At 31.9% G+C, this 20,094-nt stretch overlaps 2 protein-coding genes across 3 annotated transcripts in view; both read right to left on the bottom strand.

Annotated features, from left to right (window-relative positions):
• LOC111716519 (uncharacterized) overlaps positions 1 to 11,177 on the bottom strand; it is a 36,528-nt gene extending 25,351 nt beyond the window's left edge. Inside the window, exons 1-9 of one of the 2 annotated variants that reach the window (XM_023492000.1) lie at positions 11,075 to 11,177; positions 10,701 to 10,753; positions 9,393 to 9,955; positions 8,826 to 8,881; positions 8,388 to 8,459; positions 6,418 to 6,467; positions 5,995 to 6,060; positions 2,757 to 2,868; positions 2,108 to 2,187 (exon numbers count right to left, since the gene is read on the bottom strand). In XM_023492000.1, coding sequence (XP_023347768.1) covers positions 2,108 to 2,187; positions 2,757 to 2,868; positions 5,995 to 6,060; positions 6,418 to 6,467; positions 8,388 to 8,459; positions 8,826 to 8,881; positions 9,393 to 9,955; positions 10,701 to 10,753; positions 11,075 to 11,155 — 1,133 coding nt within the window. In that variant the 5' untranslated portion in view covers positions 11,156 to 11,177. The remainder of the gene's footprint in view (positions 1 to 2,107; positions 2,188 to 2,756; positions 2,869 to 5,994; positions 6,061 to 6,417; positions 6,468 to 8,387; positions 8,460 to 8,825; positions 8,882 to 9,392; positions 9,956 to 10,700; positions 10,754 to 11,074) is intronic. The other variant, XM_023492001.1, reaches the window with a different exon arrangement.
• A 1-nt stretch (position 11,178) lies between these two features.
• On the bottom strand, positions 11,179 to 18,647 carry LOC111716520 (uncharacterized). Its single transcript, XM_023492002.1, has 5 exons — positions 18,572 to 18,647; positions 18,010 to 18,090; positions 15,275 to 15,344; positions 14,259 to 14,332; positions 11,179 to 11,285 (listed from the first exon to the last, which is right to left on the bottom strand). Exons 2-5 carry the CDS (start codon positions 18,086 to 18,088, stop codon positions 11,179 to 11,181), a joined length of 330 nt encoding a protein of 109 aa, XP_023347770.1. The 5' UTR covers positions 18,089 to 18,090; positions 18,572 to 18,647.
• Between the last annotated feature and the right edge of the window lie 1,447 nt (positions 18,648 to 20,094).

Here is a 20,094-nt window from a genome sequence, read left to right as displayed (position 1 = left end):
CAGTATAGTAACCGTAGTTACTCAACAAATATATAGAAAGATCCGGGTATCTACAGAGGGCCAGGGGGGCGATTTGTAATGGGAAGGGGGTGAATGGAGTGGAGGTAAATATTAGGAAATTTCTTTTAAGTATTTATACGCATTTTCATCACCAATGAAGCAGTTGTACTGTAAATGTTCATACTTTTTATTTTTCAAAGATGTATTATATGTTCTTAGACTCAATACACTTGGGCCTGCCCATTTTTTAATATTTTCTCAAGACTTTTATTTATTTATAATCCACAATAATTCACGTCTTGGGATCAAATATTTTCATCCTGATTAAATTGTTTTATTAATTTGTTAAAAAATAAAGAAATAAAGCCCCAAGGAATAAACAGTATAACAGTAAATTTTAAAATTAACTTTAGTCCAGGAAATTTCTATGCTAAAACATCAATTTCCGGTCGAAACCAAGAATATTAAAGAACAGAAGGATGAAAGAAAGGAAAGCGGAACTTTAAAAGATAAAATTCTTCTTTAAAAATTTGCTAAAAAGAAAAAGGTAAAAGAAAAAGAGCCTCCCTGGACATAGCATCTCTATATTTTACCTGAGGCCTAAATTAAAAATTTTGAGCCGCTTGTCAAATTTGAGACGCGGCTTAAGATAAGATAAGATAAGATTTATTTTATTGCTAAAAATACACATACAAGTTATAATGTAACAGACAAAAAATCTTCAACTATTTTTATATTGTTTACTATAGTATGTATTATAGCAAATAGGTGGAGATTAGCTTTCGTTGTTTTGGGGTAGTATCCCCACCTAAACATACTTGGTTTCACTTGAAATTGTATTCAGTGTTTCGAGATTTGAGCCGTTGCTCAATTAAATTGGTTTCTGGCGGTTCGGCGACGTGGTTTAAATTCTTAAAACTTGGCTGATCGTTAAAGAATGAAAAGAAGCGGGAACATTTTTTTATTTCTAAAGGGAGTTTTCGTTTAAAGTAAAATTTGAATCAGGTTTAACCGGAATTGAATACAATATCGATCGTTGCCAATTGACTTCCATGAAAACTAGAAAAAAATGTCTGTGAGAGTAAAGGAATTTGGGAAAAATGGCATTTGCAGTTTTAAATTTAAACCAATTGAATCAATCAATTTAAATATTGATTGCCTCCTTTTATTTTTGTAATTTGAGAATGTTGAATTCTGACTTGACAAAGGAATTGAGTCATTGCCACAAACTCTGATTTCTTAATCCCTTTATCTCAACAACCCAATGTTGTAGACCCTAGATATTTCAAACTATGAATTCTGATGGATCAAATAATCAAAGTTTGAAATATCAAAAGTTTACTCCATCTTGTTTTAGAGATATAGGTATTAGAAAATTGCGATTTGTTGCAAAGACTCAATTCCTTTGTGCTTAAAACATTTTTATTTTTTGTAAAATTTTGAAAATGCGCGAAAAAAATTATGAAATCCGTAAACTTTTTTTGTTTTTGTTTTATACTGTACAAAGTGAAGATGTTTACAGATAAAGCCAAACTTAAAAGTTGAAATTGAAGATAGGCGCGAAGAGTCCTTAAAGCCTAGTATCTATAAATATCAATACTCTCTGTTTGACTGTTTTTTTGTGTATGTCCCCTTGACCGATTTCCCTCGAGTTTCGATTGGAAATTTCGGTAGAACTACGGAAGAGATCAAATAGGTTTTACTTCATAAAATAACATTTATTTGATCAAATAATATTTACTTGATAAAAAAAACATTTACTTGATAAAATAACATTTACTTGATAAAATAAAATTTATTTGATAAAATAACATTTACTTGATCAAATAACATTTACTTGATCAAATAACATTTACTTGATCAAATAACATTCACTTGATCAAATAGCATTTAACTGATCAAATAGGTTTTACTTCATCAAATAACATCAAACACAATTGTGTCGATCAAATATAATTCACTTGATCAATCAGGATTTAATTGATCAAATAGTAAATTTACTTGACCAAGTAACTACGGTTGATCTAATAAAGTGTTTTTCGTCAACTAGCTTTATATATAATAAATGATGATGAAAATTAATAAAATGATATAAAACATTTACTACCTGAGAACAACTCTGCAGTGGTCCATATCAGAAAGCATTCTTTGACCTGGGAACTTTACTCCAAACTTTACAAACCCATCCTGGATAATTGTAGGTTATATTGATCATCAATATTGTTGTTATTATTGTTATCATTATTATTATAATCATTATTAATACAATACCCTTTTGTATCATTATCACTATTGTTGTTAAAATTATTATCATTATTGATTTATCTTTTTTTTGTTGCGGTGTATTATGATCATTCTTGTTATTATTTTAATACTATGTTTTCTATTTAAATTAAATTCTTATCGTTTACCTGTTTATTGTTTTTAATTATTTCTGTTTACCTGTTCTAAGTTTTCTATGTTTCTGTTTTCTTGTTCTAAGTTTTCTATGTTTCACCTGTTCTAAGTTTTCTATGTTTCCGTTACCTGTTCTAAGTTTTCTATGTTTCTGTTTCCTGTTCTAAGTTTCTATGTTTCTGTATACATGTTATAAGTTTTCTATGTTTCTGTTTTCTTGTTCTAAGTTTTCTATGTTTCTGTCACCTGTTCTAAGTTTTCTATGTTACCTGTTCTAAGTTGTCTATGTTTCTGTTTACCTGTTCTAAGTTATCTTTGTTTCTGTTTTCTTGTTTTAAGTTTTCTATGTTCCTGTTTACCTGTTCTAAGTTTTCTATGACTATACAATCATTAAGAGCATCTAACTGGGCAAAGTATAGTTTAGGTATCGGGGGTTCAATGCAAGCACTGCTGTACCGCTTCTCATCAAATCTAAGATCAATTAATTAGTAAGTGTATTAATAATTTAGTCAATCAAATGAAAAGAACGCTTCTACAGACGCACTTCTATACTAAGGGTTTTTATATTTGTAATAAAATCTTTGAAAATGTTTTTTCCTTGTTTTTTTACTGGTTCTTCCCTGATTATATATAAGTATATAAACCTCAATATCTAAATATATCTCAATCTGAACATCTATGTACCTCAATATCCAAATATATCTCAATCTGAACATTTATGTACCTCAATATCCAAATATATCTCAATCTGAACATCTATGTACCTCAATATCCAAATATATCTCAATCTGAACATCTATGTACCTCAATATCCAAATATATCTCAATCTGTACATCTCAATTTCCAAATATCATGATAAATGTTTATTTTTAATGTTTTCCCCTTGTTTTTGTAACCAAGGCTGAAGGGCTCTAGTCGAATAATTGAGTTTGAATGTATACTTTGTAAACATTGGACTTTTCATTCTACTACAAGTGTTTTTTTAAATATTTTTCTTACAAATGTTTAAGTTTTTATAAATTCTGATAGCTGAAAGATATGTATATATATATATGAATATTTCAGTTTTTAAACTTTACATTTTATTAAAAAGGATTATAATAAAAATAATGTTTCACGACTCATGACGATCCTCAGTAGTGAAAACTCTTTGTACAAATAAATAAATATATCCTCGGTAATTGATTACTATAATCAAACTAGCCGGCCAGTTTATGCATGCGCTATGGATCTATCCAAAGCGTTCGATCTTGTATCTTGGGATAAATTGTTCCCCGATCTTTTGGAAAGAAACATTTCAGTTTTATCTCTAAGATGTCTCATACATATATATAAGAACCAAACTTGCAATATTAAATGGACTGATTCTCTATCCCATGGTTTTCAAGTAACAAACGGAGTAGGACAGGGAGCGGTTAGTTCTCCGATATTATTCTGCATCTATATAAATGATTTGATAAAACAGTTGAGATTATCTACGATTGGTTGTCAAATACAAGGTATATACCTTGGAATATGGATTTATGCTGATGACATAATTCTTCTGTCCCCAAGTAGGGGTGGGTTACAAATATATGTGAGAAATTTGCACTAAATCGTAAATTGAAGTTGAACGTGGACATAAACAAATCCAAGACTAAATGTGTTATTTTCAATAAATCTAATATTGATAGTAATAATGTATGTCAGATTATTCTAAATGGTGTCCCATTACCATATGTAGATGAATTTAAACATCTTGGAAATCTATTTCAATCCGATAATTCTATGACCAGAGATTGTAATTTGAAACGTGCGAAGTTTATATCAATAATTCACTCTTTGAATCAAGAATTTCATTTTTCTGAACCTACAATGGTTGTTAAGCTTTATAACATAGATGCATCTAGTCTATATGATTCCAACTTATGGGATTTGTTTTGTGTTAACACTGTAAAATTGTATACTTCTTGGAATACTGCTATTCGTATTTTATTTGGTTTGCCACGACAAACTAATAGATATTTTATTGAACAAATTTCTGAGCAAATTCATTTAAAAGCTATGTTGTGTAGCCGATTTGTATCATTTTGCGAATCTATGTGTAAAAGTCGCAAGCTCAGCATCCGACTATTGTTTGATTTATGCAAAAATGACCAAAGAACAAAATTAGGTAAGAATTTATCTAATATTGCAAATGAAACCTTTGTAGATAAACTGTCCTTGAACAAGTCTCTAGTTAAGTCAAACATGATTTACGCGAATCAGAGATGGAATTTAAAGAATTTGAGCCGCGGTTTAAATCCTCCAAAACTCGGTTTAAATTAAGCGCCGGCTTAGATCTTGAAACATTTGATACAATTTTAAGTGGAACCAACCATATTTAAACCGCGGCTTAAATTTAAACCGCCGCTCAAATTCTTTAAATTCGGCCACCGGCTGAAAATGCGTGGAGAATTCACTGTTAAAAGATTTACTATTAATCCGGTCAAATCCAAATATTTTAGAAGGATTTAACTATGATGAAATAGATGTAATTATTGATGATATATGTAAAAACTAACTAAGTTTTTATTTATTTTTTATTTTTTATTTTATTGTTTTCGACTTTATATTAATTCTATATTTTATATGTTATATATCTCATTTCTAGTTGATTTTAAATTGTACCATTATAATTGTGTACGAATAAATAGAATAAATAAAATATAGTTATAATTAGAACTGAATAATGCTTATTTGAAAAGAAATAAGTTCAGTGTTTGCCTCAAACTTATATTTTCTAATCCCTTCATCTTTTATTTTAACATTTTTTTGGGACAAATATCCACCTATAGACACACTAAACTATAAACAGAAAGACAAGGTAAACATTATGCGACAATACTGCTACGACTTTGGGACCTTGTAGCTCCTCCAGTTTTGATTTTATGTACAAGGGTGACAGGAGCAAATTTATCCAGTTGCAAACTGGAAATTCATACTATTTGTATGTTTTTTTCAATTTTCCTGAGTAAATCTGTGCTCTTTTTGCCGGCAACTAGCTATTGAAAATGGCTGCCAGAGCCGATACTAGCGCCTTCTGATCCCCTAGCGGTTGGTTGAATTTGCAAGGCGTAGAATTCAAATATCTCAGAGATAAAGTTGATATTATCAACTCTCTAAAATTAATTCAAGAGATTGAATGATTGAAAACGTTTAAAATTTCAATCTTATTCAATTTACTTCAGTTTGACGTGTTTAACTATTGAGCCAATGGTGCAATAAAAATACTTACATGTGCATAACACTTGATAATTTTCATGTACATATACTTTAATACTTACATGTACATACACTTGAATACTTACATGTAATTCTTGAATACTTACATGTACATATTCTTGAATACTTACATGTACATACACTTGAATACTTACATGTACATACACTTAAATGCTTACATGTACATATTCTTGAATACTTACATGTACATACACTTGAATACTTACATGTACATACACTTAAACTTGAATACTTACATGTACATACACTTGAATACTTACATGTACATACACTTAAATGCTTACATGTACATATTCTTGAATACTTACACGTACATACACTTGAATACTTACATGTACATACACTTGATAATCTTCATGTAGACCTGAACTTCTTTACTAAACTTTAGAAGCTGCCTGCTAATTTATGGATTCATTCAACAATGTCAATACTTAGTTCAGATCATTTGAAAATAAATACAGGAACAACGTATAAATGATTAGTGCTAAAAGAAAACAAAAAAAGAAAGGAATTAAAATTAGAAAAGTTATATGGAAATAAATAAAAAAGAGAAAAATGCAAACCATAATCTTTGTATAAGAGAAAAGGAAATAAATAATAATTGTAAAAGATGAAAATTTTAAAATCTTTTTGCACCATTTTTAAAATTTGTTTACCGTGATAAAGTTTTACCGGAGTTTAAGTGGACCTATTGGTTCAGACTTAGCTAGAATTTTTTTTTTGAACTTTAAAATTTGTTCAACCCATAAATTTTCCTGAATTTATAGTTGACAATGTATCGATCAGAATCATCAGACGGGAGCACCTGATCATAAAATAACATAATTTCACAAATTCAAATAATTCGACATCTAACTTTCCACTTTTTAAGGCAAAAAGAAGTTCCGACATTTTTTAGCCTGAGGGATTGTATTTATTCCTCTTGAATATAATGTGTACATCGAAAGTTATCGTATGGTGAGATTAAAAACATGTACTTTGAATTTAAAAGTTTTCAAAGTGAATATCTGATCAAGCATTTGTATAGAACAGCACTATCAAAAGCTGATATCTGAGAACTATAAACAATACGAAAACAGAGATGGCATAAACAAAATACGATCTTCCTGAACGAGATGGAACTAATTATTAGCCATCTTGTGTTGTTAAATAACAAGAAATCCATATATTAAATAAATAATGAATGTGTCCAGTGTTTAGCTGTTTAAGAATACCGAAGTGTCGCTAGGCTTGGCAGAGATCAGGTTGTGTTGTTTGTTTTCAATGATGTTTATTTAATAAATAAATATTATTTATTGATCAGCCTAATATGTCAATAGAAAATATTATGCCTAATATGTAAAACAAATATAAGTTTTTGGATACAGTGATAACCAGAAATATCTGGATTAGGAAGACGACTTTAATACTCAAGTTATGAGTTTCAATAGACCAATGCACATAAGACATAGCAATTGTGCCATGTGAACAAAACCACATCAAAAACACTGTATGTAGTATTAATATAATTTTGTCTTACTATTTCACAGTTTTCTGGTTCTCACTGTATGCACGTATACTGACGTTATACGGAGTTTTTGTTTGTGAAGAAAATATCTTAGAACATTATATGTTATAAAACTAAAGTGTTCGGTGAAAACTTGAAGCATGTTTTTATGCATATTACAAAGTTTACAAAATGATGTATGGCATCCTCCCCTCCCCCCCCCACTCCTCCTAAAATGTATTTTCTTTCTACTGTTCAGATTTTTGACAGGTTTAGAACAAAAATAAAATTGAATTGATTATTACAGAATTTTAGTTTCGCTTGCCTACCGCTGTTTCAAATTCGAACCATGCCGATTCAATTAAATCCTTCCTTATAATCTTTAACTTTAAATCGGTGATTCAAATTCAGCGACGTCGCTCAAATTCATCAAATTCGGACTCTTCGGTTAATTAATCTAGGTCATTTGTTTGCTTGGTGCAAGGTAGGATTTTTAAAAATGTTTTAAAAGTACAAGTAAAAAGGACAATTTTTTTTATTTTTTTCAGAGTTGTATAAGCAGTGGCGAAACTANNCCCCCCCCCCCCTTTCTTGACTTAACAGCATGATCATAATTATGGACCATCTTTTATCAAATTTTGTCACAAAATTGAAAAAAAAAATTCTTTGGTGCTTCGCGTATCATATCTAATATAATTTCATACAATTTTTTCGACTTGAAAAAAGTGAGCCAATCTTATTTTATACTCCCAAAAAATCCTGTATTTATGTTAATTCTCATAAGTATTACAAACATATATACCATTTACTCTTGTCGTTAATTTTAAAGCTGCTGAAGTGTATTATTTTTAAACACAAGAACAAGCCATGGATATTAAAAGAATTTGGTATATTATTGAGCAAAGAGCCAACCTTTTAACAATTAAACAATCCTGACAACAGCGCTTGAAAAATTGTGGCCCTTCCTCTTAAAAAGCGCTAGCCACGCCGCTGGTTGTAACAGTTGTTGAGGGGGGGGGGGGGGGGGTAGGGTTTAAGCGAATTCAGAACTGTTGCAAAACTTTAGACTTAATTTCTATTCAACAGTTGAAAGTCAGGGTTGAAACCTCTTTCAATAGATAGATAGATAGATAGATAGATAGATAGATAGATAGATATATAGATAGATATCCAGCTTCCAAAACGTGTCTAGTCTGTGCAGTCTGTGTTACAATTTATAAAAAATATGAAAATTGTTACCTTAATAATTACAGAATAAAACTTTGGTTTTCCCTTCACAGTTGCTTTAATATCTGCGGCTTTCAAGATTGCCTGCGACAAACAAGGAACACGGTAATAAAGATATTTTGATAATTTAGTTGTAATTCTACCACTACTAATAACTACTTTTTACGCCTGAGCAGGAGAAAACTACTTTTTTGTTGCAAATATAGAAATTAAATTTTTTAATTTCTCAATAACTCTTTAAGAAAGGGTTTTAGATCAAAACATTTTTCCTTCAGAATAATACTACTTTTAATGTCTAGTGTTAAATAAAAAATGGTCGTATTAATACAATGCTTGTAAGTAAATTATATCATTTTAAAGCTAAACTTTTTGCACGAAAAAAGGGCGCGAACTCCTCTAAAAACCTCATATTCATATCTTCAAATATGTATCTACTTAATATTGACTCACCAATCTCTCCAATCCTGAAGATCCGCTCTCAGTGTCCGAATTTGTTGATATTTCCCCTAAACAAACATGGAGATGGACTCAAAGATCGTTTTATAAACATTTCAGTTCTTGGATATCAAAGATATAGCAATTTAAATAATATTTACAAATGTGATTAAATTATGTAACTGCGGATCCATTAATATATAATCTGAGCTGGGAACTTTTGAATGGTGAATATCGGGATTAATGCTTGATTCTAACTTTTTCTTAATCTCGAGATAAATTATCCGATTACGGATATCCTATTTTAAAGTTTCCAGCTCTGAAGTCAGGATCCCGGGATTAAGAATATATCTCCATATTAAGCCGATCTACGGATTAACTTAATTCTTCTTTGATATCACATAATAGTCATATCCTTTAGGGATAAATTTAATTTACAGATCGATCATCAGATTTAAAAGTGCTCACATTAGATATCGAGATCATTAGTTTCAAGATTAACAATATCCAAACAAAAGTTCTGATCTCTGGTATTTTTTTATTTATTAAAGAAACATGAATTTGGTTATTTTTAATATTCACCTTTTTCCTCCAGTTTCAATTCGCTGAGACTCCCAAATTCACTGAAGCGGCTAAACTCCCCAATATCGCCGATTTTACCAAAATCTCCGATCGTCTTTGAAGGAGCGGCGTCTTCCTCTTGAAACCCAGCCAAATGACAGTTTAAAAAATCATTTCTCCATTCATGCCTGTTAATAATTCCAATGGGCACTTCATGTCCATTTTCTAACTTATTGTCTGTCTTTAATTCATGTCCATTTCTGGCTTCATGTCCATTTCTGGCTTCATGCTCATTCCTGGCTTCATGCTCATTCCTGGCTTCATGCAAAACTTTTAATTCTTGATCCTGCTTTTCCTTGAAATCCTGCCCGTTTTGTAAACCTTCCAGATCATGACCTGTGCGTAGTTGATCCCCGTTATTCAGATCCTGACCAGGTTTAGCTGAATGATCGTTGACGTCATGTTTATGTATTGAACCGGTTTTACTATTTTTCTCCCCGTTAAGGCGCTGGTGACTTGTTTTAAACCCAGATAAAGAATTCCTGGGTTTATTCTTCATACTAACCATTCCAACACCGCCATTCCTAATTAGCAACTCAATGAAAAAATAGACCCAAATTATACATTTATCTACAGTAATAACTAGAAAATATGGAACAGGAAGACGACATAATGGCAATATAGCAAGTGTATTTGATGTTGTTACAAAGAAAGTAGTTTTACTAGACACTTTTCAAACCACTAATTTGAAATGGGTTTGTTTACACTACACAATTGTTATGTTTTATGCTTGTTGGACTCATAAAAGTTATAAGTTTATTCTAATAGTCGTCTTCCTATTTTAGAGTTTTCTGGTTGTCAATGTACCATCCATTATAACCAAGGTAATCGAAACAACGTTGTTTGTACATATCTTGTGTGAACACATGAGTTAATCACTGTCCCATATTCTAAACCAGAAGACAACTTTTTAGATTGACACCCATTTTGAAAATATTTCTTATTTATAAACCTGAAAAAGGAAATACATAGAAAATATAAAAGAAATAAATGTTCAGGATTTTTAATATAAAATATGACAAATATAAAAAAAAAATTTACAACTTTTACTTTTGCTCTCCATTTAAAAAGAAAATTTATTTTGTTACCATCCAGTATTTTTTGTATCTCTGCCAATATTTATGTGAGAGGAAAGAACCAGATTTTGAATTGTGTGGATGAAGTTTATCAGAGCGTGGTTAAAATAAACCCCGCTGTGCCATTTCCATTAAATCACTGGAATCGGATAAAAAAGTTTCCGATAAAAAAGATTTATTCCATGTTTGCTTCCTGAGGAAAGAAGAATCTTGGCGGCGCAGTGCTGTGAATCGAAACTCGGTAACCTAGAAAACATACTTGTATTAAAATTTGTTTTACTAGAATATACTTGTATTAAAACTTGTTGTACTAGAACATACTTGGTCGAAAACTAGTTTTACTAGAACATACTTGGTCGAAAACTCTACTAGAACATACTTAGTTTAAAACTAGTTTTACTAGAACATACTTTGACGAAAACTAATTTTACTAGAACATAATTGATTTAAAACTAGTTTTACTATAAATATACTTGGTTGAAAATTGATAATCATTATCTAAATATTCAATGAATATTTCTAACTGGATTGTTCAGTGTTCATGCTTTAATACTAAGAACAGCTAACCTCTAGTTCGTTTGTTTTTTCCCAGGTTTTCAGAATATTTTGAAACCAGTCTTGGATAATTTCACGCTCACTTTTACCCATTCTATCAGGGGTCAACTTACTTACTACCTGGGGAATAATAATAATAATAAAAATAATACTATGGGAGGGGAGGGCGGGGCAGATGAAGATGAGCCCCAATCTTCCAAATTGTAACCACCATTCCTTAATCCTGAACAATATTAAAATTTGAGTTCAAAACAAAACAAAATTGTTCTATATTGATTTATTAAAAAAAAAAAAAAAACATTGAACCAACGTCTGAACTCCTTCAATAATAACATCCAAAATAATGACTTTACTGTTACCAGTCTAAACTGAGTTGTCAATATAAAATGATGCACAGTGTTAATTATCTAAAAACTAGTTGTAGGGCTGGGAGTCTGGGGAAAATCTTTATCTTAAGGAACCAGTCCCGTAGCTTGGGGGGGGGCACAGGGGGGCACACTTTCTGAGACAAAAAAAGAAGAAAAGTAAAAAAGGAAACGAAAAATGAAAGAAAGAAGGAAAAAAGGGAGAAAATTGGCATAAAATCTAATTTGTGCTACTAATATTATGCATATAAATGATTATTTTTCTTCAAATTAAAAAAAATGCTTTCTGAAATAATTTTTTTTGGAAATTGGATGAAATTGGAAGGGAACGGAAGGGAACGGAAGGTAACGGAAGGTAACGGAAGGTAACAGAAGGTAACGGAAGGGAACGGAAGGGAAGGGAACGGAAGGGAACGGAAGAGAAGGGAACGGAAGGTAACGGAAGGTAACGGAAGGGAACGGAAGGGAACGGAAGGGAACGGAAGGGAACGGAANACCTAGCATACAGACCTAGCATACAGACCTAGCATACAGACCTAGCATACAGACCTAGCATACAGACCTAGCATACAGACCTAGCATACAGACCTAGCATACAGACCTAGCATACAGACCTAGCATACAGACCTAGCATACAGACCTAGCATACAGACCTAGCATACAGACCTAGCATACAGACCTAGCATACAGACCTAGCATACAGACCTAGCATACAGACCTAGCATACAGACCTAGCATACAGACCTAGCATACAGACCTAGCATACAGACCTAGCATACAGACCTAGCATACAGACCTAGCATACAGACCTAGCATACAGACCTAGCATACAGACCTAGCATACAGACCTAGCATACAGACCTAGCATACAGACCTAGCATACAGACCTAGTATACAGACCTAGCATATAGACCTAGCATAAAGACCTAGCAAACAGACCTAGAAAACAGACCTAGCAAACAGACCTAGCAAACAGACCTGGTATACAGACCTAGTATACACAGACCTAGAATACAGGCCTAGCATTCAGACCTAGCATATACAGATCTAGCATACAGACCTAGCAAACAGACCTGGTTTATAGACCTAGCATTCAGACCTAGCATTCAGACCTTGCATACAAACCCAGCATACAGACCTAGCATGCAGACCTATAACTCAGGCTCTAAACACAGGGACACAATCCTAGCTATTAAGCAAGCTATATATCGACCTAAATGATGGGAACGATCCAATGCTCTAAATGCCACACAGGGACACAAGCCTATCTATCAAGCAAGCCATATATCGATCCCAAATGATGGGGACGCTTCCATCTAATTTAACAGGGTTTCAGGATTACTATCTAGCAGTGAACAGTACAGAGTTATTCTTTAAACTGAGGTGTATTTAGTATTTACAGCGTAATTACAAGCTATGCGCTGTTATATAACGTAGTTAAACAATCACAATATGGGTATGACGTAGTTATATAATGGGTTAATCGCAATACAGGATTTGTGTAATTACTACTGGCAAATTTACTAAATGAACAATGCACGATGTAATTTACAATTGGCCTCTATATTTGCTACAACATGACCAGATTAAATTAATTAATGCAACTGTGCAAAAGGTTGGATAAGGGTGGGGAAGGGGAATAAAGCGGATAGAGGGGAGAGGGGTCTTACCCATTACAAAATAACAACATTTTAGAAAGCGAGAAAAATTATTTTTCACTTTTTCTGCCCAAATTGTATATATTTCACAACACCTATTTGGCTAACTTTAATTAGCTAGACAGATTTCAAACAAAAATTTGATAACATTCTGGTGGCACACATTAGTACATGTGAAAAGATAGTCCAAACTCCGAATAGTAAAAGACAATGCATATATTAGGAATCTACCTAATACTTACACTTATATATCACATCATTGGCTACAGTTTTAGTTTTAAATACAAGCAATTTCAATATTTAAATTTTTTTTATTAGATAAATTGATAATTTTAGATTAAAGGTGGAAAACAAATGCAATCTGTTTTCAGAAAATGTATATCCTATGGATATAAAAGTTATTGGGGCTTAAAATTCCTTAAATCTTTTTAAATTATAGAAAAGACGACATTTTTTAAAGAATTATTGAGGCGTCTGAGCGAGGGAAGGCACACCACACCATTTTTTCGTTGGCACATCAAATGACGTGGCTAGTGTTCCAATGAATATTAAATGTTCATTATCAGTACTTAGTTTCAAAACGAATATTAAAATATATCTGTCTTCTAAATATAAGGAATTTAAATGTAAAAACAGGAACGGGTATGGCTTGCCTTCTCCCTCGTCGAACAAAAAAGTTTAAACTGCAAATTGGAAAAATCTTTGTTTATCGTGGGAAATGTGGAACTATCGCCTATTATATATATTATGTTACTTTCCATAGGCTCTATCCCGAGCGGCAACTTCCCAATGATATTTTCCCAAGTGGCAATTTCCCAAATGTGAAATTCCCCAAGTAGCAATTTCTCAAGTCTGTACCAGCCGCAGCGCTCTGCACCCTAGCCCATCTTAGCTGTAGTGCATGACCCCCACGCTCATCCTAGCTGCAGCTCTCGGCCCCCATTCCAAACTGGGAACTTCAGAAGGCCTAACCTTTTACCTTTGGGAAGTTGCTGCTTGGGAAATTGCATATTTGAAAAGTTGCTGCTTGGGAAATTGTCACTTGGGAGATTGGGAAGTCCGCCTTGGAAAATTTCCTTTAGGAAAGTACCATTACTTTTTATTTACTCTGTGAGGTTTGTAGCATCTACACCGAATGTTAAAAGTAAAACCAAAATAATTTTTTCAACTTACCTAAAAAATCTGGTGTTGGTGGCTCACTGGGATAATCATCAAGGAATTCCAGGTACTCCTCGCCACAATCAAACCTAGCAGTATAGTAACGTCAGCTTTAAAAAAAATAGGATTTAAAAACGCTTTTCAGACTGCAGTACCCCTTTTTGGACCTATTTTAGTTTTTAACTGTTGCTTTTTAAGTCGGCATGTTTGAATCGCTATCCATTTTTTTTTGTTGTTTAAATTGGTGGACTTTCAAGAACAATAAATGTCAAAGAAAAAATTCTTTTAATGTTGACCATCATTTAAACCTTTCCTGAGGTCTATTTGACTTGCCACAACAAATGTTGGCCCGATTGGATCAGCTGTTTGGACGATTATTGGCCACAAATAAACAAACACCCAGACGTACAGACATACAAATTAGATTAGATTATGATTGAGACTTGAATGTTGTCTTTGATTGCTTATATAATTTTCTGCATTTATGTGTCAGCCTAATTTTAGAAGTAAAATTCTTTCCCAAAGGTTGCCAATATGTTAAAGCTATAAATTAAACAAAGCTTTTTGTCAAGCTGTCCAAACACGTCAATTAAAAAATCGAAAGTGGTCTCAACTTTTACCAAATAAGTGTTTCCTCTTTTTGAGATATATTGTTATTTATTTTTCTTGGAGAAATGTGTATTAACAATGGAGGGAAAGAAGAAAAATTACAGAAAAGCCAGAAAAATCAAGTCAGGGCCCTGGAGAGGTATTAATACTTGATGTGCAATAGGATTGAGAAAGAAATAATACTGTATACAGTATGGGGGGAAAATAAATCAAGGACTTTTTTAAAGATCAGCTAACCGCCTACCGGTGGTTTTTGCATTAAGACTTAAAAAAACTAATGCGAGCAAATTTCATTAACCAGTCAACTTTGAAGGACAAACCACACAGGCCGCATTTACTGTCCAATTTTTTCTGGCACCTTCTACAGTAAATACGGGAATTGAGTGAAGATTTGAAAGTCGTATTTGATTTCTGTATAATACCTTGGTTCTAGCTCTGGTAGCAGTAATTCCCCAGGATAGGAGGGGGGGCATATATCAAGGAGAGAGAAATCTGAGAATATTTATATTATATTGTATAAAGTAGTGATGTATTGTAATGTCGTCTTTATGATATCTAAACTGGATGGTGAAGAAATAATTAGGAGCACCGTGTGAATTGTATATAAGGTAAGATATGATTCAACAACACGCAAAATTAATGATTTATGTACAAATCTGTCTTACTTATTGTTTAACTATGTTGTATCAATACATTATGAATAGTTGGAACACAATCAAATAATTAATTATTCCAAATATCAGGGGAAAACAGTTGTAATCCCAGTCATGTTCTAAATATGCCGCATCTGGAATAAGTAATTTTTTTCAACAAAGCGGGATAAAAAGATATTATTAGAGTAAAAATTGTGTTATAAAATGTGGATTTTAACTTTAGAGAAACTTGTTTTAAAACTGTCAAGATTTAGAACAGTTACCCCCTGCAATTAGTAATGAAACCACTTCATTCTTCTTACAGCTATAGTTTCAATTTGACATTTCTTAGACTTGGAAGTATATGAAAAACTAGAAATAATAGAACTTATAGCCACAGAAAAGGGATTGATTTTGTTCCTTATAAACCTCACAGTAAACATTTATTCGGAGCACAGTGCGAACCAGAAAACTGTGGAATGGGAAGACGGCTCTTGGACTCAAGGTATTAATTTGACCAATTAAAAACATTGATATCTAATGCATGCATAGTTTTTCAGAGGTTTTAAGGTTTCGCTGTGAATCGGGCATTGCCATCTTTGCATGAAGGGTCACCTGAAATTTAGCAGACAGTCCCTTTAATGTAATTTTCTCAAAACTATTGTAATTTTTTAGGTAAAAAGGAACACCCTTTAACCTAACCAAATAATGTAAAAAGGAACACCCTTTAACCTAACCAAATAATGTAAAAAGGAACACCCTTTAACCGAACTAAATAATGTAAAAAGGAACACCCTTTAACCTAACCAAATAATGTAAAAAGGAACACCCTTTAACCTAACCAAATAATGTAAAAAGGAACACCCTTTAACCTAACCAAATAATGTAAAAAGGAACACCCTTTAACCTAACCAAATAATGTAAAAAGGAACACCCTTTAACCTAACCAAATAATGTAAAAAGGAACACCCTTTAACCTAACCAAATAATTTATTTCCGAAATTTGGACCGGACCCAAAGCTACGGTGCAAATTAAGGACTTTTTTGCCACCATTTAGGTTCTATTAGATTTTGGTGGTGTACAACTTACAATAGTAGTAGTTCTTGTTCAGAGTAATTAAGAAATGAAAGAATTCAAAATACATACGGTGGTAGACGATTATATCAATATAATAAAGCCAACTTTTTTATTTTAGTTTTTATTGTTAAAAAGTTTTTTTTTCGATTAGAAGTTTACAACTAATTAAAGAGAAGCTTTTTTACTTGACAGGTTCTCTTTGTTTCAATGTTTTTGTGTATCCATTCTGTTTAAAAGCTTAATATACATCAATATTGAAATCGAAAGTCGTCTTCATTATATTGACATAATAGCCTACCACGGTATCCCCCTTTAACCAATTATAATCTAATGTAGGAGTTGTGATTTCAATATGAAGAGTGGATTACATTAATTATTCAGTTTGTTTCATGTATTTGTTTATATACATTATATATATACATTACAAACTTGAAATCTCAATTCTACAGCTTCAGTTGTCAAGATCTATTTAACATCCTCTTTAAAGGGACTGTATATTTTATTTCAAGAAGCTCTATATTTGTACCTCTTTAAATCTTTGTCTAATCAAGGATGACGAGATATCCTTATTCTTCTAGCTATTTTTTAAACGAGCGGACGAGGGCACTTAAAAGTTGAAATTAGTTCTACAGTATCTACATTTTACTAATTGGTAAAGAATTTAAGTTTTTTCCATAAATTCTTATTTTCTAATCCGTATAAATGTATAACCTGATGGTGTACAAATATGATATTTCAAGCTTAGATTGTTAAATCTAACAGAAATCATAGCTTGGAATAGCAAAGGTCTACTGCATTGGGTTTCAAAGATCTATAGATTAGAAAATCAAATTTTGCAGCAAAGACTCAATTTCTTTTCAGTGAATAATTCTATATTATTCTTAATATGAAACCAAGAAATAAATAGTTGAACTGCAGTAGTTTTCAAGTTGAACTGCAGTAGTTTTCAAGTTGAACTGCAGAAGTTTTCAAGTTGAACTGCAGTAGTTTTCTGGTTGAACTGCAGTAGTTTTCAGGTTGAACTGCAGTAGTTTTCAAGTTGAACTGCAGTATTTTTCAAGTTGAACTGCAGTAGTTTTCAAGTTGAACTGCAGTAGTTTTCAAGTTGAACTGCAGTAGTTTTCAAGTTGAACTGCAGTAGTTTTCAAGTTAAACTGCAGTAGTTTTCAAGTTGAGCTGCAGTAGTTTTCAAGTTGAGCTGCAGTAGTTTTCAAGTTGAACTGCAGTAGTTTTCAAGTTGAACTGCAGTAGTTTTCAAGTTGAACTGTAGTAGTTTTTAAGTTGAACTGTACTAGTTTTTTAAGTTGAACTGCAGTAGTTTTCAAGTTGAACTACTTCTCTGATATAATTATGACAGAAGTCGCGCAGTGCTCATGTAACTTTCTTAAAATGATTTCTAAAAGTGTTGTTGGCTGTTTATTTATAAATATGTATATATTCTGATTTCCTAAACTTGTTTGAATATAAGATCTGAAGTTAGGACTCTTCAACTCTTCAACTGCATGGGACAGTTTCTCTGAACTCATATCTAAACAGTTTCTAAACAGTTTAACAATTTAACTTTGCCCAAAAGAAAAAAGAAATCCAGACTCCGACGACTTCAGACATAAAAATAATTTTTTAAACATCGGAGGCGAATTTAAAGAAGTTTAACCGCGACGCTTAACCAACAAAAACCGGTTCCAATTGAGAGCCGGCTTAAATCTCGAAACACTGAATACAATTTCGAGTGGAACCAACCATGTTTGAGCCGCGTCTCAAATTATTTAAATTCGGACTAGGATTATTAAAACTAAATTATTCAATATTTATGCTGCTCTCAGTCGACTATGGTTTTACTTTTTTACAATTAAATTGAGAGAAAAAAAATCCTTTTTCCATTTTCCTTGCTTTCCCTATTTTCGTCAATGCTGTTTCCGAAAAATATGCTATAGGACATTTGTCTTGATCAATACTAAAATTGCCACATTGAATTGATTTGTCTAATTACAAATGAAAGAAAATTTTACCTCAAACATAGTCTTTCGTTCATTCACTCATACTTCATTTTCTTGTTTTATCCCAAAAATCAATATTATCTGAAATAATACGAACTTTAAAAAGTGTACTTTTGCATGAAATGTTTAAGTTAAACCCTATTCAATAATTGAAAAAGTGTTCTTTTTCATGAAAAGTTTAAGTTAAACCCTATTCAATAATTGAAAAAGTGTGTTTTTGCATGAAAAGTTTAAGTTAACTCCAATTCAATAATTGAAAAAGTGTTCTTTTTCATGAAAAGTTTAAGTTAAACCCTATTCAATAATTGAAAAAGTGTTCTTTTTCATGAAAAGTTTAAGTTAAACCCTATTCAATAATCGAAAAAGTGTTCTTTTTCATGAAAAGTTTAAGTTAAACCCTATTCAATAATTGAAAAAGTGTTCTTTTGCATGAAATGTTTAAATTAAACGCTGATCAATAATTGGAAAAATGTAGCAATAAAATCGAGTTAATGGGGTAAAGGTAAGAAAATAGCTAATTATTGCTTCCCAAAATATCTAAAATGGTTTTTTGTCACTTGATAATTTTGTCAAAATAGTCCATCTGGATAGGGACAGGGTTAAAATTAGGATTTTCGGCAAACGAAAATTTAATTCTTTTTTTTACATTTTTATTTTTTTTTTAAATTTTTTAAAAATTAAATATTTAAATGACATCAGATGAAAATATTTTTACATTTCTATATTTCTTGTCCTTCTTTTTCTTCTTGTTTGTACATCTTTCAATCATACTTCAGCTAATTTTGAAAAAAATAAAGATAAAATTTCGGGATATTTTGCAGTATGCCAAGTTACAACCTATAACTATGCTGAGAGGATCTTGCTTTTTTTCTGAACTCTGTATTGAATTGTTTCCTCAAGTGTTACTCATCAAAACACACAATTTCTGATACTATCTCTCTTCTTCCTAGAGTGAAATAAATGGGGGGGGGGGGNGGGGAAATACGTATTCCAAGCCCCCATCTCTAATGTTTGTCTTCATTCACTAACGGCTTAAATGATTATATATGATAGTGTGAGGCTTATCATCAGAGATTTCCAATTTCCAATTTGTCCTGTTCAATTTTCTTTTTTCTTCATGCTTCTTAATACTTGTTTTTACGCTTTGAGGCCTCTCCAAATAGTTATTGTGACATCAAGTTGTGGAGCAGGTAGGAGAGATAAGGAGGTTTGAAGGTGGAAGGGTTTGAGGGACTGCTCCCTGTTTTCCTTTGTTTTAAAGTCTTTCCGACTTAAGCGGAATTATAGAAACCCATAACTGCACTGATTATGCAAAATAGGGAGTTGGAAGCCTTAAAGTCCAATCAGGTGGAATCTTCCACAGTAGACTAGTCACATGCCGGTCCGAATAAAAAACCAATATAATTGTGTTTACCCATGAATGAATGAAAAAGTGCAAAAATGAGGCAAAATTTTGCTAAAAAAAAACAACAATTAATTGCGCAAGCTCAGCATTAGAAGTTTTAATATTATATAATTAATAAAATCTCTTCCGC

Source organism: Eurytemora carolleeae, unplaced genomic scaffold (assembly GCF_000591075.1).
Source record: "Eurytemora carolleeae unplaced genomic scaffold, Eaff_2.0 scaffold836, whole genome shotgun sequence".
NCBI lineage: Eukaryota > Metazoa > Arthropoda > Copepoda > Calanoida > Temoridae > Eurytemora > Eurytemora carolleeae.
Note: the sequence above shows the minus strand (reverse complement) of the source record. Positions and strands in the feature narration are given on the sequence as shown.

Excerpts from the sequence above, each read along its gene's own strand:
- LOC111716520 (XM_023492002.1), bottom strand. The coding sequence starts at position 18,088 with ATGAGTTCAGAGAAACTGTCCCATGCAGTTGAAGAGTTGAAGAGTCCT. Across the intron at positions 14,333-15,274 it reads CTACCAGAGCTAGAACCAAG|GTTTGATTGTGGCGAGGAGT; the intron begins GTATTATACAGA and ends CTATACTGCTAG. Across the intron at positions 11,286-14,258 it reads ACCAACACCAGATTTTTTAG|GATTAAGGAATGGTGGTTAC; the intron begins GTAAGTTGAAAA and ends AATATTGTTCAG.